The sequence below is a fragment of the Clytia hemisphaerica genome, unplaced genomic scaffold (assembly GCF_902728285.1).
Source record: "Clytia hemisphaerica strain Z4C2 unplaced genomic scaffold, Clytia hemisphaerica genome assembly, whole genome shotgun sequence".
Taxonomy (NCBI): Eukaryota; Metazoa; Cnidaria; class Hydrozoa; order Leptothecata; family Clytiidae; genus Clytia; species Clytia hemisphaerica.
Genome location: NW_027103839.1, coordinates 1,670,155 through 1,683,822, shown reverse-complemented (window position 1 = coordinate 1,683,822; position 13,668 = coordinate 1,670,155). Strand labels below are relative to the sequence as shown.

The 13,668-nt window shown below is 37.2% G+C and overlaps 1 protein-coding gene across 1 annotated transcript; it reads left to right on the top strand.

The window, feature by feature from the left end:
- The first annotated feature begins 703 nt into the window (after nt 1–703).
- LOC136807425 (low choriolytic enzyme-like) lies at nt 704–5,400 on the top strand. The gene is made up of 10 exons (XM_067064012.1): nt 704–817; nt 1,152–1,292; nt 1,782–1,899; nt 2,225–2,331; nt 2,617–2,688; nt 3,121–3,203; nt 4,144–4,297; nt 4,656–4,691; nt 4,954–4,968; nt 5,140–5,400. Exons 1-10 carry the CDS (start codon nt 742–744, stop codon nt 5,373–5,375), a joined length of 1,038 nt encoding a protein of 345 aa, XP_066920113.1. The 5' UTR covers nt 704–741; the 3' UTR covers nt 5,376–5,400.
- The last annotated feature ends 8,268 nt before the right edge of the window (nt 5,401–13,668 follow it).

The window sequence follows — 13,668 nt, the reverse complement described above, 5'->3', positions numbered from 1 at the left end:
AGGATGCCCCGATAGAGTATTGAGAATGGGGTTCTTCAACAGAGCTTCGAGACGGGTACTTCTAAAGAGCTTCGGTACAGGTATCGTTTCCCGGAGCTTCGTGATATGACTTTTTGAAAAGAGGTGTTTCATAGTATCGAAACAGGTTGGAAACAGGGGTCTTTACCACAAATTTTTTAGGCAGGGGTGCTACATATTGAGTTTTTGAGTCGGGGTATGCTTCCACTGGAGGGCCTACTTTCATTAAGTATATGCGACAGTGATGTTTATCCACTTAGTATTGAAACAGGGGATGTTTTAACATTTTCGTGTGTCCTATTGACAGTGCCTTGTTCGATGTCCAGACTCGGAAAGTTATCACGTGCCCTTTACCATCTGTTTCAATTTTGCACTCTCCCCAAATTTTAAATCCAATTATCATCCCACATTAAAAAAGATATTAATCTTTCCATTGGACATGGTGAAAACGATTGATTTTAGTAGGTTTTATTCACTAAGGGTAAGCAAATTTGATTTTCGTTTTCAATTAATTTCAATTTCTATTGTAAGCTTATATCAAACACTTTCATAATTTCACCACCGTTATTTCGATTGTAAGATTACGCTTTGAGTAAACACAGACGTCACAAATTGTTTGGAACAAATTTGATCATCATAATTGTTTTTGGTATAAATATCATGAAGCAGGTATCGCATATCATTTTCTTGTTGTTTGTTGGTGGTTGAGGTGCACAAAACAAAATGAAACTTTTTCAAATTACTTTTGTGACTCTGTTCATCGCTGTATGGGCTCATGCCAAAAAGAACCCCATGGAAAGTAAGCATCTGATTTTCATTGTTAAATACTCATAATAGATTTCTAATCCGCATATTGAACCAAAATAAATCTTTTTAAATGAAAAATTAAAATCTGTTTAGGACTTTGAAATCTTGTCTTGATCTAGCTGAATTGGGATCAGTACATCAGGATAGCAAACACCCGCCGTTGTCTACCAAAGAGACTTTTCCATTCGTAGAATTTAGAAAAATTCAGGAAAATATTGAAAATCTGTGCTAATATGAGTGTACTTTCCGCCTGAGATGCAAAACTGATTTAAATGCTCAAAAATGTTCTTTGCATGAACAAAACCTTCTTCTTCTTGTCTTTCCAGCACCTGGATTGGTGGACGGTGATATCCAAGTCTCGCCGGAAGAGTTCATCGCATTGAAGGAAGGCAAATTGACATTCGGTTCAATTCGTGGTGGTAGATGGACCAAAGGAGAAATCCCTTACGTCATTTCATCCAACATGAGTAAGTCTCCCTTTCTTATTTTTGCACCTCCTTAAAATATGGGTTAGGTTACTATGGTAAATTTTCCAAATTTACTGATTTGTTTTGAGAACTGATTCGATCAAGTTGTAGAGGTGGAAATTTCGTCTGAAACCACGACAACAGGAAACGTCACTTGTAACACCATCCTTCTCCTTCATTAAGTTTGAACTATTTTCAAACCAAGAACATTGTCACATACTTAATACACAGTAATTTGATATTTATCCTTCTCGGGTTTTAATACTTTTCCGGTGTATACAAAATGAGTGAAGGATTTCTAAAAGTAGTTGGGGTGCGTAAGATTACTCAAGTAACCTGCTTTTCCATTATTAACTTTGCTAAATACGTTTTATAGCCCTAATTAGAGAAAAGTTTACGATATTTCCCAACGGATTCTTCTTGACTTGTCCACCCCAGTCTCGTCACCATGCTCAGTTTTCTGTATTACGTTCCAACGTTTTTGAACAGGAGCAAGCGGACGTCAACGTATTCAAGAAGCTATCAACGAATACCACGCAAGGACCTGCTTGAGATTCAAACAACGCACCAATGAACGATACTATATCACTTTCCAAGAAGGGACAGGGTAAGAATAAATCCCAAGCTATTCTGTTCGTTTTTCAAAAATATAAAAAATAAGCCTACATATTAAAAGTTAGATTCACGAAGGAGGGTAAGATTCGATTCTTCATTCGTTTTCTGTCCTTTATTTCGTTTATGATAACGTCTGTTTTTTTTTTTTCTATCGAAAATTAAGGGTATTAAAAGTTACAATCATAAATTATGTGTCTCACCTATGTTTGAAAACTGTTTCTTGTCTATCCTCAACTTAACTCATACTAACCCGAGTTAGTCAGGTGGTATAACTCACAGTGAAAACAGAATGTTACAAAAGTTTACTTTCTTCTCAGCTGCAACTCACCGGTCGGTATGGTCAGTTATGGCAACAGGATCAATTTAGAATACCCAGGATGCCACAGTAAAGGAACCGTCATGCATGAAATCGGACACAGTATTGGTAAGCCAATTGTTTGATTGGTTGACGAAATAAGAATCCCCGCTCCTTCCAATGGTCCGCTCAGTTAATAGATAGCCGAGCCATTGAAGCCGTGAAAACAATTGAACGACTGCCTAAAAGTCCTAGATTACTGTGCTTATCCACGTTAATATCGACTCTGTCTGCTTGAGTTGAGTAAAGGCCATATTCCTGCACCTCAGGAAAGGAGAAACTTGCTAATCTAACGTCAAGATCAATTCGCAAGAAAATGTCCTTTAACCAATCAGATCGCTTGATTCTTTATAGGTTTGTACCACGAACAGAATCGTCCAGATCGCGATCAATATGTCAAGATTCACTTGCAAAACATCAATGGGCGTAAGTGAACATTGTGATTTGTCATCTTATAATTGCTTCTTGAAATGGCTGATATAGTTGATAAAAAATGAATGTTTTATTTTTAATCAGTGATGACTTACAAGATAAAACATGGGTTTTTTTCTCTACCTGAGACATATTATGCCCTACCCCCCCCCCGGCTATCAGTTTTCTTTTAATTTCCAACCCCTTTGAATATATTCCGGAATGCCTAATTACTCGCACCGAAGCGAAATGAAGCCCTTCTATTGGCTAGAAATGACGTATAACTTGAAGTTAACCAATAGGATGGCTTCATTTCGTTTCGGAGTGAAACGGAGCCGTAGCGTGTGAACATGGACTCAGATGGAGAGGAAAAATGTCACTGCCGTTTGGAAAACATCATTCTAAAAATTCATATTGTTGAATAATGAACCTCTTTGAACTTTTTAGCATGGGCTTATGCTTTCAAGATTGTAAATTCGATCGACTCTTTGGGAACACCTTACGATTTCCACTCCATGATGCATTACAGTACATTTGCTGACTCAGCACTTAACCGTACATTTCCTACAACCTCCAATTTTAGGACCTATTCCCACTTGGGAAGGAGTATTTCCTTTCCTGTCTTGTCAATTGCTTTGATAATTCGTAAAGTAGCTTATCGGTAAAAACTTTTGCGCCACCAAGCGTCACAGTCAGCCGACGAATTTTCCACCGTTTGGTGACTAACGATTCCTTTAAAAAACATTTCATTCCGAATACTTTCTTTGAATATTGTCAGAGTTACTGCTATAGAGATTGAGCATCGCGTTTGAAAAAATTAATTATAAAGAAATGCAATCTTTCAATAATTCACGTTGAAAAACGGTGAACTTTCTCGATAGATTGTTCATCGCTGTATGGGCTCATGCCAAAAAGAACCCCATGGAAAGTAAGCATCTGATTTTCATTGTTAAATACTCATAATAGATTTCTAATCCGCATATTGAACCAAAATAAATCTTTTTAAATGAAAAATTAAAATCTGTTTAGGACTTTGAAATCTTGTCTTGATCTAGCTGAATTGGGATCAGTACATCAGGATAGCAAACACCCGCCGTTGTCTACCAAAGAGACTTTTCCATTCGTAGAATTTAGAAAAATTCAGGAAAATATTGAAAATCTGTGCTAATATGAGTGTACTTTCCGCCTGAGATGCAAAACTGATTTAAATGCTCAAAAATGTTCAAAAAACATTTCATTCCGAATACTTTCTTTGAATATTGTCAGAGTTACTGCTATAGAGATTGAGCATCGCGTTTGAAAAAATTAATTATAAAGAAATGCAATCTTTCAATAATTCACGTTGAAAAACGGTGAACTTTCTCGATAGATTGCACTTTACAGTGAGAGTTGAACTAAAAAGTCACTTTCATGCATTTCTTGTACTGTATGAATCATTCATAATCAACTTTCTTCTTTCCTGTTGTCAGTTCAACAGCTTTTGCATACCGTGGCAAGAAGACCATCACCACCATCGATCCTTCCAAACAAAGCATCATTGATACCTACAATCGCATCAGTGGCTTCAGTGACGTAGATGTTCGGCAAATCGACCTTATGTACAAAGATGAATGCGCTAAAAGAGGTTCCTTTACTTTACATTTAATCTTCCGGTTCACTTTTCCCCTGATGTCGCCCCTTCACCCGCTCAAATAAGCTCGATCGTCAAATACGATTCAAATTCTCAAAGAAAAAACGACTGTTTTCACACCATAACGAACTAAAAGATGAGTTGGTATTCATAGTATGCACCATTGCGCAATGTCTTCCATGGACCCAACCGCTGATTGGTTGCTAGTGACGCATTGACTGACTTTACGTCACTTACAACCAACCGTGATGTAATGTCAGAAGACGTTGCAATGGTGCATATTATGAATAGGCTAAATCTGTCCATTTTTCTAATACTCATGATAAAAAATTGTTTTTATTTCTTTTCTCAGGAAATGGTGGAAATGGTGGAAACGGTGGAAATGGTGGTAAGTATTTTTTTGTATCATTCACAAAAAAGCTTTTTATCATAATTGCTTTCATCATCATCCTTCGGTCTAGGTCTGTAAAGATCTAGGTCGGAAACATACAATAACCCTCCCGCCACAGCTACCGGTCGACCATTGCTGTCTCCAATTCTCCTAACTCAAGTCCTGCTGTTGTTGCTTTAGATAATTTAATAATTACTTCATCTCTCCCTACACATTTCCATATACCTATTCATTGATTGTTTCTCTCTTTTGATTCCAGGAAATGGCGGAAATGGTGAGTTTTTATTTTCTCTTAAAGATAAAAAAAGAGCGGGTCGATAAGTTTACGAACTGACTTTTGTGCTTGCTTGATAATTTTTGAACATAGCGAACTTTTTTTGGAATTCTTTTGCTTTTTGGTTACTAAATCTTTTAAATCCAAAAAATTTTGACCTCTTCTTAAAAGGTTCATGCACCGACAAGGATAGAAGTTGTCCGGGATGGAAAAGCTATTGCGGAAAGAACCAACACGTAGACACAAACTGCAAGAAAACATGCGGAACATGCCCCGGAACGGGTGGTGGTGGCAGTGGATGCCAAGACAAACACACAGGATGTGCAAGCTACAAGCGATCGGGATATTGTACTCGTCAACATGTCCAATGGATGAAAGAGAATTGCTGTAAAACTTGTGGTTTTTAAGGAAATATATGTTTTTAAAATTGAATCTAATTTTGTGAATTCCAATTGGTGCACGCTCTAGTTTACTTCTGGAGTTTAGTTCAGAGTTTTAACTCTGATTTTAACATAAAACTTGAGGTCTAAAAGGTCATAATCATTCCAATAAGACTGAAAATGTTGTCTAAAAGACTTTAAAACCCTCTGAAATCGAAATATCCAGGAAAGTTGGTGGTCGTTAAACCTTTATTACCACTATTAACTAATTAGCTTTTAATTAGAACTATTAGCTAATTCTCACCCGAACTTTGATTTCCGAAAAACGTTACAATGTCCAAAATTCTCAATATATTTCGAACTTGGTAATTGTAACTCCTACGTCCACTTTTACCGTGTGCTGATGCCGTTAGTTCCAGCCACTGACCTTTATAACCCAAGCTATATTTGTCATCGCATTAAAAACTATAGTCCGTACGGGACTCACAGAACGTGAACCGCGAAAACACAAGTGATCTTAGAAGTAAAAAGTTAATCTTTCTTATTGTCCAAGACATTGTGTCAGAATCAGAGTATGCACAGTGTCTCTTTTCTCAAATATTTGAAGCAAGCCGTCGAATGGCTTTGCCACATTCTCGACCGTAGCCACCAGTTGTGGGAAATACCGTTGGTGTTGGAATCGCTCTATTATTATCGTGATGTTTCGCCTACTTTTCATTTAGGTGCATTAGGTCCACATTTTTCTGAGTGGAAAACCATACAAATGCTTTTTGGATGTCAACAAAAAACCTCTTGTTGAAATATCGAATCAAGCTTCGTTTGATTTCACCGATGACTCCCACTAAAAATGGAGGAGGGCTATCTGCATGTCATGCTCATGGAGAACTTCTTTCAACATTTTCACGAGAAAATTTCTCAACTTGCTGTGTCGGTGGGGAGATAAAAAGTCCCCTTTTTGCACGAGAGAGCGTGGTCTAACAAAAATGACGAAACACACTCATAGTTTGATCTGATGATATTTGATGGAGCTGCCAGAGACATAACGGATGCAAATAAGGTCTTGTATAATTTGGAGATATTATAAGCTTCGCTCTAAAAGATTAGCGTTGACAATGGAGATGAAGTGCCGTTCTTATTTCACAATACTTCTGTTGGTCGTTTAGAAGAGCATCAAAAAATTGCAATGATTCTTTGACTTTGTCGATCCTCTTCTTGTTGAAATCTTGATCAGGAATTTCGCGACTTTTTTGCGTCAGTAAGATTTAAGTATTATCAAGATTTGACGTGATTTTAGTCGAGAGTTGCCGTACTCGATTGCGAGTTGCTCTTTGAAAATCGGGATAGCGCGTCCACCATATACTTGGTAGTTTTATATCGAAACCCAGAGGTGAATCGGTGAATCCAGTGTGCGGCAGCGCATATGTGGTTCGATTTTGCTGATCTTTACAATACAAGGAGAAGTTAGATCTTGCGAGCCGGGAAGTATCTTATCCATTTGGTGGACTAACTTTCTTGGGGTTTTTCTTGTTTCTTATGGTAATAAGAATATATTTTAAGCTTCTGGGCCACCTGGGTACAATGCTGGACAAAAGGTTTGTAGACTTCTGCAATATTTGCAAAATACTTCAATATCGATCAAAAACAAGCTCCCAAGAGGCTCTGGGTGCTTTCCAAGCCTATCCAAAGTCTTTCAAAGTCTTTCAAAGTCTTTCAAAGTCTTTCAAAGTCTTTCAAAGTCTTTCAAAGTCTTTCAAAGTCTTTCAAAGTCACCCACTGCAGTCTAACCACAAGGGCTTGATTAACTGGCTTACACCAGTATCAAAACGCTGATTTTTTGCTTGTGGTTCCCTCAAAAGCAATTCAAAAGCAATGCAACGACTTCAAAAGTGTTTTTCTTAACTTCCATCCCCTTTCAGACACATTGAAGAGTCATTTTGCTCTATTTCTCATCATTTTCACTGAAATTTCATTTGTCTACAACCTTTTGTCCGGCATTGTATCCATAATGGCGGATTTTTGGTCATTGGACCCCCGTAGGCAAAACTGAAAATTCTTTCAACCCAAATATAGGCTTATCATATATCAATCGATCGGAAATTTGATACTGATTAATTTTGAGATACAAAGTTGGGTCTGAAAACTTTCTTATCTCGAGATATAAATCACTTTTGTTTTATCAGGTTTGGCTGCAATTGTAGGCGGGTTATCATGGAGTAAGGCAATTCTTTTAGTCATTACTTAAATATACATTTAAACATACCAAAACTTTATGTGCTCCTAGAAAAGGCATTAAAAGTTATTCGTGCAAATTTTCAATAAGTTTGCACTAAAAATGTGTAATTTACAGAGTACAATTTCCTTACCGTCAAAAGAAATTTTTTTTCTCTCAAAAATGGCCTTTTTCTCTGAAATGAATGAGTGAAATGTTTCTTAATAAGGTTTAGAGCCACCAAGGATACAGGGTTTGATCCCAGAAACGATGAAATTTCCAAGCTATTGCTAAAAAATTTGACAAATTCTCCCAAAATCTAGAACTCAAAGCTTGTAATCATTGGAATCTCTCTACTCACTGAGCCTTATATACCTTTTAAGATGTTTTTATATTTATTTTTAGTAAATAAATCTTGTTTTTTATATGCAATTTTTAATTTTAAGTTTATTTTTAAGACAGATCCCAGACAGATACATATATTTTTTATCACTATTTATTTACCTTATATTTATATTCTTTTCTAGATAATATTTGTGAGAATAGGTTTTGTAACCTCCTGTAAATTATCGAATAGAAATAGAAATAGAAATTGTATCTCAACATTAAACAAAGTTTAATTCTATTCTTTAGTTTGACAAATGCAAAGAAGACTGGCTCTACCGACTGTAAACTCTTTTCGGCAAAAAGATCCGTTTTTTTGCGAATTTTCTTCGGCTGTGGGCATTTTTCTTAGATAGTGATTCGACTTAGACTATAACATAGTCTAGGCAGGAGTATGACTGATATGACGAAAAGGAGTATACTTTTTTTTCTCGCGCGCTATTTTGCTCGTTTCGCGCCATTTTACAATTCCGAAAATTCCGAAAATTCTCCCAGCTCGATCCCCGACTTTTCTATATGCGGACCTCATGTAAGCAGCTGGAGTTCCAGGAAAATCAACAAACTTTGGCTGGTTGGGTTTGTGCTAACATGTGCAGATAAATACGAAAAACACTAAAGATAATTCATACCAATCGATTGGTGGTAAGGATACTTACTAGAAACTCAAAGTCATGACACACATGAGATTGCATGAGATATCATGATAATGTACGTTAGCGTATTATGTGATCACTTAATAGAACTAGAACTAGAACTGCAATTGGAAAGGGTTTGTTTTCAAAACAAAGGTTACGGAAAATCTTGTGTTTTCTTACTACAAAACTGTCTAATATACCAGACCCCCGCGCTCGATAGGATCGATCATCGGAACGGCTCGATGACGGATCGATATGTGATCGATGGATTACTTATCGATCCGGATAGGAGATCGATAGAGGATCGATACTCAAGATTTTTTTAAGCTTATGATTAGTTATCGATCTATCATCGATCTATCATCGATCTATCATCGATCTTATCGACCCTATCGACTCTTTCTAAAAATCGAGCTCTAATATTAATCGATCTTTCTCGCTATCGATTACCTTTCGACACCTATCAATTACCTATCGACACCTATCGATTACCTACCTCTATCGATCCAATCAAAATATCGACCGTTTTTTTATATTGATTAATCGATCCATATCGATCTAATAGACCTTTTTTTAAAGATGCAACCCTGTTGAATAATTATGTAGTCCAGCATAAAAACAATGATACAGCCATGCATAATTACTGTTTCATGCATATTATAATAATTATGCATGGCTATATCATTGTTTTTTTTGCTGGACTACATAATTATTCAACAGGGTGGCCTCATTAAAAAAAGGTCTATGGCGTCAAACCGGATTTACTTATCGGTACTTATCTGGCACCCGATGTAGAAATTTTCTTTCGACACGCTAAGAATGCTCTGGGAAAAGGTCGGGGAAACTTTCAACATCTGCTGGAAGGTTTATATTACGGAATTTCGCCTGAGCCCTAGCTCCGAACTTAAAAAAGCGGAGGGGGCCGGCTTAAAAATGGCCGATATGGTACTCTCGGGTACCTAATATAATAAGCGCCGCCCCCCTTAGCAGTGCGTCACAAACAGCCATATAAACAAAACTCAACATTCTCACAAAAGTTGTCTTTTTGATTTCCCAAACATTCGTCTCAAGCGTTCCCTTCTACAATAATTTATGTAATTGCAATTGCGGTCAGTCCACAGTCGGCTTCAACATATACACGTGTGTTTATTTACGTGACCGAAGTGCCTACTAAAACAATCCGGGGGGAAATAGCGAAGCAACACAGCAGATTATTCGTAAGTATCTTTTGGCATTGACAATCAAATACAGTATATTATACTATATTTCCTTTAATTCAAAACTCAAAAATTCATTTTTCATTCGCGAAAAATAAAAATAAAAGAATAATGAATTAATATAACATACTAAGACGCCCCCGTCTTTTACTCTCATTTAATTTCCAATCTCGGCACGTGCAAAACGCCTGTCCGCCCAATATCCACCCAATCAGCTTAAATTCACTTTAATTGTCCTTTGACATTCAAAAAATAGTATTTAAAAATTATGAATTTATAATAATTACAAAAAACAAAAAGTTTGATACTTCATTAGTGAAATATTCAATAAATTCCTGGTTTCAATTTTCAGTGGGCGTTCTTCTAGGGCTTCGTTTATCGCGCAATTTTTGCGTCACACAAACTTTCTCGGCCGCTCGTAATAATTATACATTGCCAAATTTGGTTCTCCATTGTCGAGTCAGGATCGATGGTGACGTCACCTAAGCATAAAAAAGAAAGGATTTCGTCAGTTTTATGCATATATTAATTTGCGAGATATTCTATTCGCCGCGCGAGCGCACTTTTCGTAGACTAGTCGGAGTACTTTCTTTTACTCGCGGGATTGATGGTAACTTTTCATCTTCGTTATTTTTAAAATGAAGCACAACCGAAAAAAAACGAAACTTCAGAAAGTTGCGTATTTCCAGTGAGTAAACGACTCTGACAATTAACAAAATTGATGATGATGATTTTTTTTCGGTCAGGCCAATGTCTCGTATTGGGGGTTCTAGTCTTGAGCCCAAAGCCTACGCAGGATTGCAGCGTTTGGGTAAACGAGACAAAACTCTAAAAAAGCTGGTGTTTTGACGCGCTTCCGTGCTCTCGAAATATCGCGGTTTGAGACGCACTGCTTAGAGCCTGAAAAATTAAATAAGCTTATTCGAGGATTTACGGGCTCGATGTATGATCGATATACATGATCGATATACATGATAGATGCATAATCGATTTATAATCGATTTATAATCGATGCATAATCGATTTATAATCGATGCATAATCGATTAACGATCGATGATGAATCGATTAACGATCGATGATGAATCGATTAACGATCGATGATGAATCGATTAACGATCGATGACGAATCGATTAACGATCAATGACGAATCGATTAACGATCGATGACGAATCGATTAACGATCGATGACGAATCGATTAACGATCGATGACGAATCAATATACTCGATTGAAATACTAGCTCGATAATGGATCAACGAAGGATCAATACTCAAGACTTTTTAATGGCTGAATCTTCCATCGATCTCCTATCCGGATCGATAAGTAATCCATCGATCACATATCGATCCGTCATCGAGCCGTTCCGATGATCGATCCTATCGAGCGCGGGGGTCTGGAATATAGCACCGTTTAATATACCAGACGTCCGCGCTCGATAGGATCAATCATCGAAACGGCTCGATGACGGATCGATATGTGATCGATGGATTACTTAACGATCCGGATAGGAGATCGATAGAGGATCGATACTCAAGATTTTTTTAAGCTTATGATTAGTTATCGATTATTTATCGATCTATCATCATCGATCTTTTATCGATCTTATCGACCCTATCGACTCATACTCGATTTACGATCGATAACGAATCGATTAACGATCGATAACGAATCGATTAACGATCGATGACGAATCGGTATACTCAATTGAAATACTAGCTCGATAATGGATCAACAAAGGATCGATACTCAAGACTTTTTAATGGCTGAATCTTCCATCGATCTCCTATCCAGATCGTTAAGTAATCCATCGATCACATATCGATCCGTCATCGAGCCGTCCCGATGATCGATCCTATCGAGCGCGGACGTCTGGGTTATATTAGTAGCACAAAATTAAAAAAAGACTTGAATTCACACAAGAAGGCCTTACCAGTCAGGGCTTCCTTGGTCTTTTTTAACATTAGTTTTGATAGAATAAAAACATACCTTGATTAACACAACCAAACCTTCTGTCTGTTTACTTCTTTTCTTCCCCCAGCCCCAGCAACTTTCGCTTTTTTGGTTATATACTGTAAGTAGGTTTTAAAATCCCACAAGTAATGAACCTCTTATAGCTTTATCTGACAGTATATTATATATAGACCAAAACTCCTACCGTGAGATCGGGTAACTTGCATCAGTGGAGGCTAACATGCATAGCCTTCAAATGAATGACCTGGCTGGTCATTAAAATTCAACTATGCAGCTCCGCTCGCAGCTCTACTCTACCATTTTTGTTTTGATTTAGCTTTGTATTTTAATGACCAGCCAGGTCTTTCATTTGAGGGCTTGTATGCATGTTAGCCTCCACTGATGCAAGTTACCCGATCTCACGGTATATCAAGATTATGAGATTTGGAGTGTGGGCCGATTTTACTCTTTGTTTTCAGTGGTTTCACTTTTGATTTCAAGCCAACATTTTAGCAACGGGATGATGCTTGCCCATCTTTATGATTAGTCTAGGCTATAAGGCGGTCTCCTTCCTTTCTATTTTGTGGATACCGTCTCATGTATTATTAGTGTTCAAATGGTAAATAAATAGTTACCGTGAAGTAGGGTAACTTGCATCAGTGGAGGGAAACTTGCATAGCCATCAAATGACTGACCAATCAAAGCAGCAAAATTTCAAAACAAATCAATTACGCAGCTCCGCTTGCAGCTCTACTCTACCATTTTTGTTTTGATTTAACTTTGTATTTTAATGACCAGACAGGTCATTCATTTGACAGTTAGTCACACTAGGAAATCTAGCTTTCAGAAAAAACAACATCAGTCATCTACAGAATGTATTTGCAACAACAAGGATGAGAGTTACCTGAATCAAGTTCGCAAGACAATTAATTAAAACTTGAAAGTTTGAAACAAAATAAAACGTGCAGCAGCCAAAATCAACCAACCAAAATTTGTCATTCAATTCCCGAGACAGCGCTTCGATTTTTAAGGCCTAGTTTATACGCTAAAGTAAAAACAATTCCGCACATGTAAATGGGTCAGTGTTTGAGGTCCGGCAAAATTTCCGGGAAATAGCCTATCCGGGAGTGCGGGATCTAGGTGGGCTCCGTCTCCTCCGTAGATCTTTTTCTTGGGAAGTTGATCTTCGAATTAGTTCTCAAGGTTGGCTTGGCTCAAATTATTTCATCTATGGCTCAAATTTTAGGCAATTTCTCATAGTTTTTGATAGCCTGGATATCCAGACCGTAAACTATTTCACCGTCTAGTTTTTTTAAGATCATGTTTCTGGTTTACGGTCTGGTCCAACTAACTCCTCTGCAGGGATATCTGTCCCTGCATATGTGAGTGTCTCTAATTGGTCAGTACGCGACCAGTCACTGAGTAGAATTTTCGTGGGATTTTCAATATTTTTCGATGCGCGTGCATAATTTATGGAAAAAGCTGACATTGCAAAAAAAGATAAACAAATGAAAATGAAAACACAGGTTCATTTCTAAACAAAATGGCTGATGGAAAGGAGCCTTTATGAATGTGGCTGACGTTTGGATGTGGTTTGAATTAGTTTGAAAGGCTTTTGAGTTTGTAAAAGAGGTTTTATGGTAAGTAATTATGTGTGTTTGCCTAGGTTTCCAAAGTTTGGAGATTCTATCAACAAGGGTTCAGTCACAGACTGTGTCATTCAAACTGTACCATAACTGTTTTAGTTGCACCAGACTCTAAAATTTTAGAAACTTTGTATGTTGAGGTAAGACTTTTTTTTCTGAAATTTTGTGTCTGGATACCCAGGCTAAGTTTTTGAGAACGTTAATTTCATTTAAAAGCACCAGGTTATTTTTCCGTGAATCCGTTTAGAAGTTTTGCGGCGCATTTTTTACTTGAGAG

Bases quoted from the DNA above. Each gene is read 5' to 3' on its own strand.
- LOC136807425 (XM_067064012.1), top strand. From the start codon at position 742: ATGAAACTTTTTCAAATTACTTTTGTGACTCTGTTCATCGCTGTATGG. The intron at 2,332-2,616 runs GTAAGCCAATTG...GATTCTTTATAG, and splicing joins TGAAATCGGACACAGTATTG to GTTTGTACCACGAACAGAAT. The intron at 4,298-4,655 runs GTTCCTTTACTT...TTCTTTTCTCAG, and splicing joins AGATGAATGCGCTAAAAGAG to GAAATGGTGGAAATGGTGGA.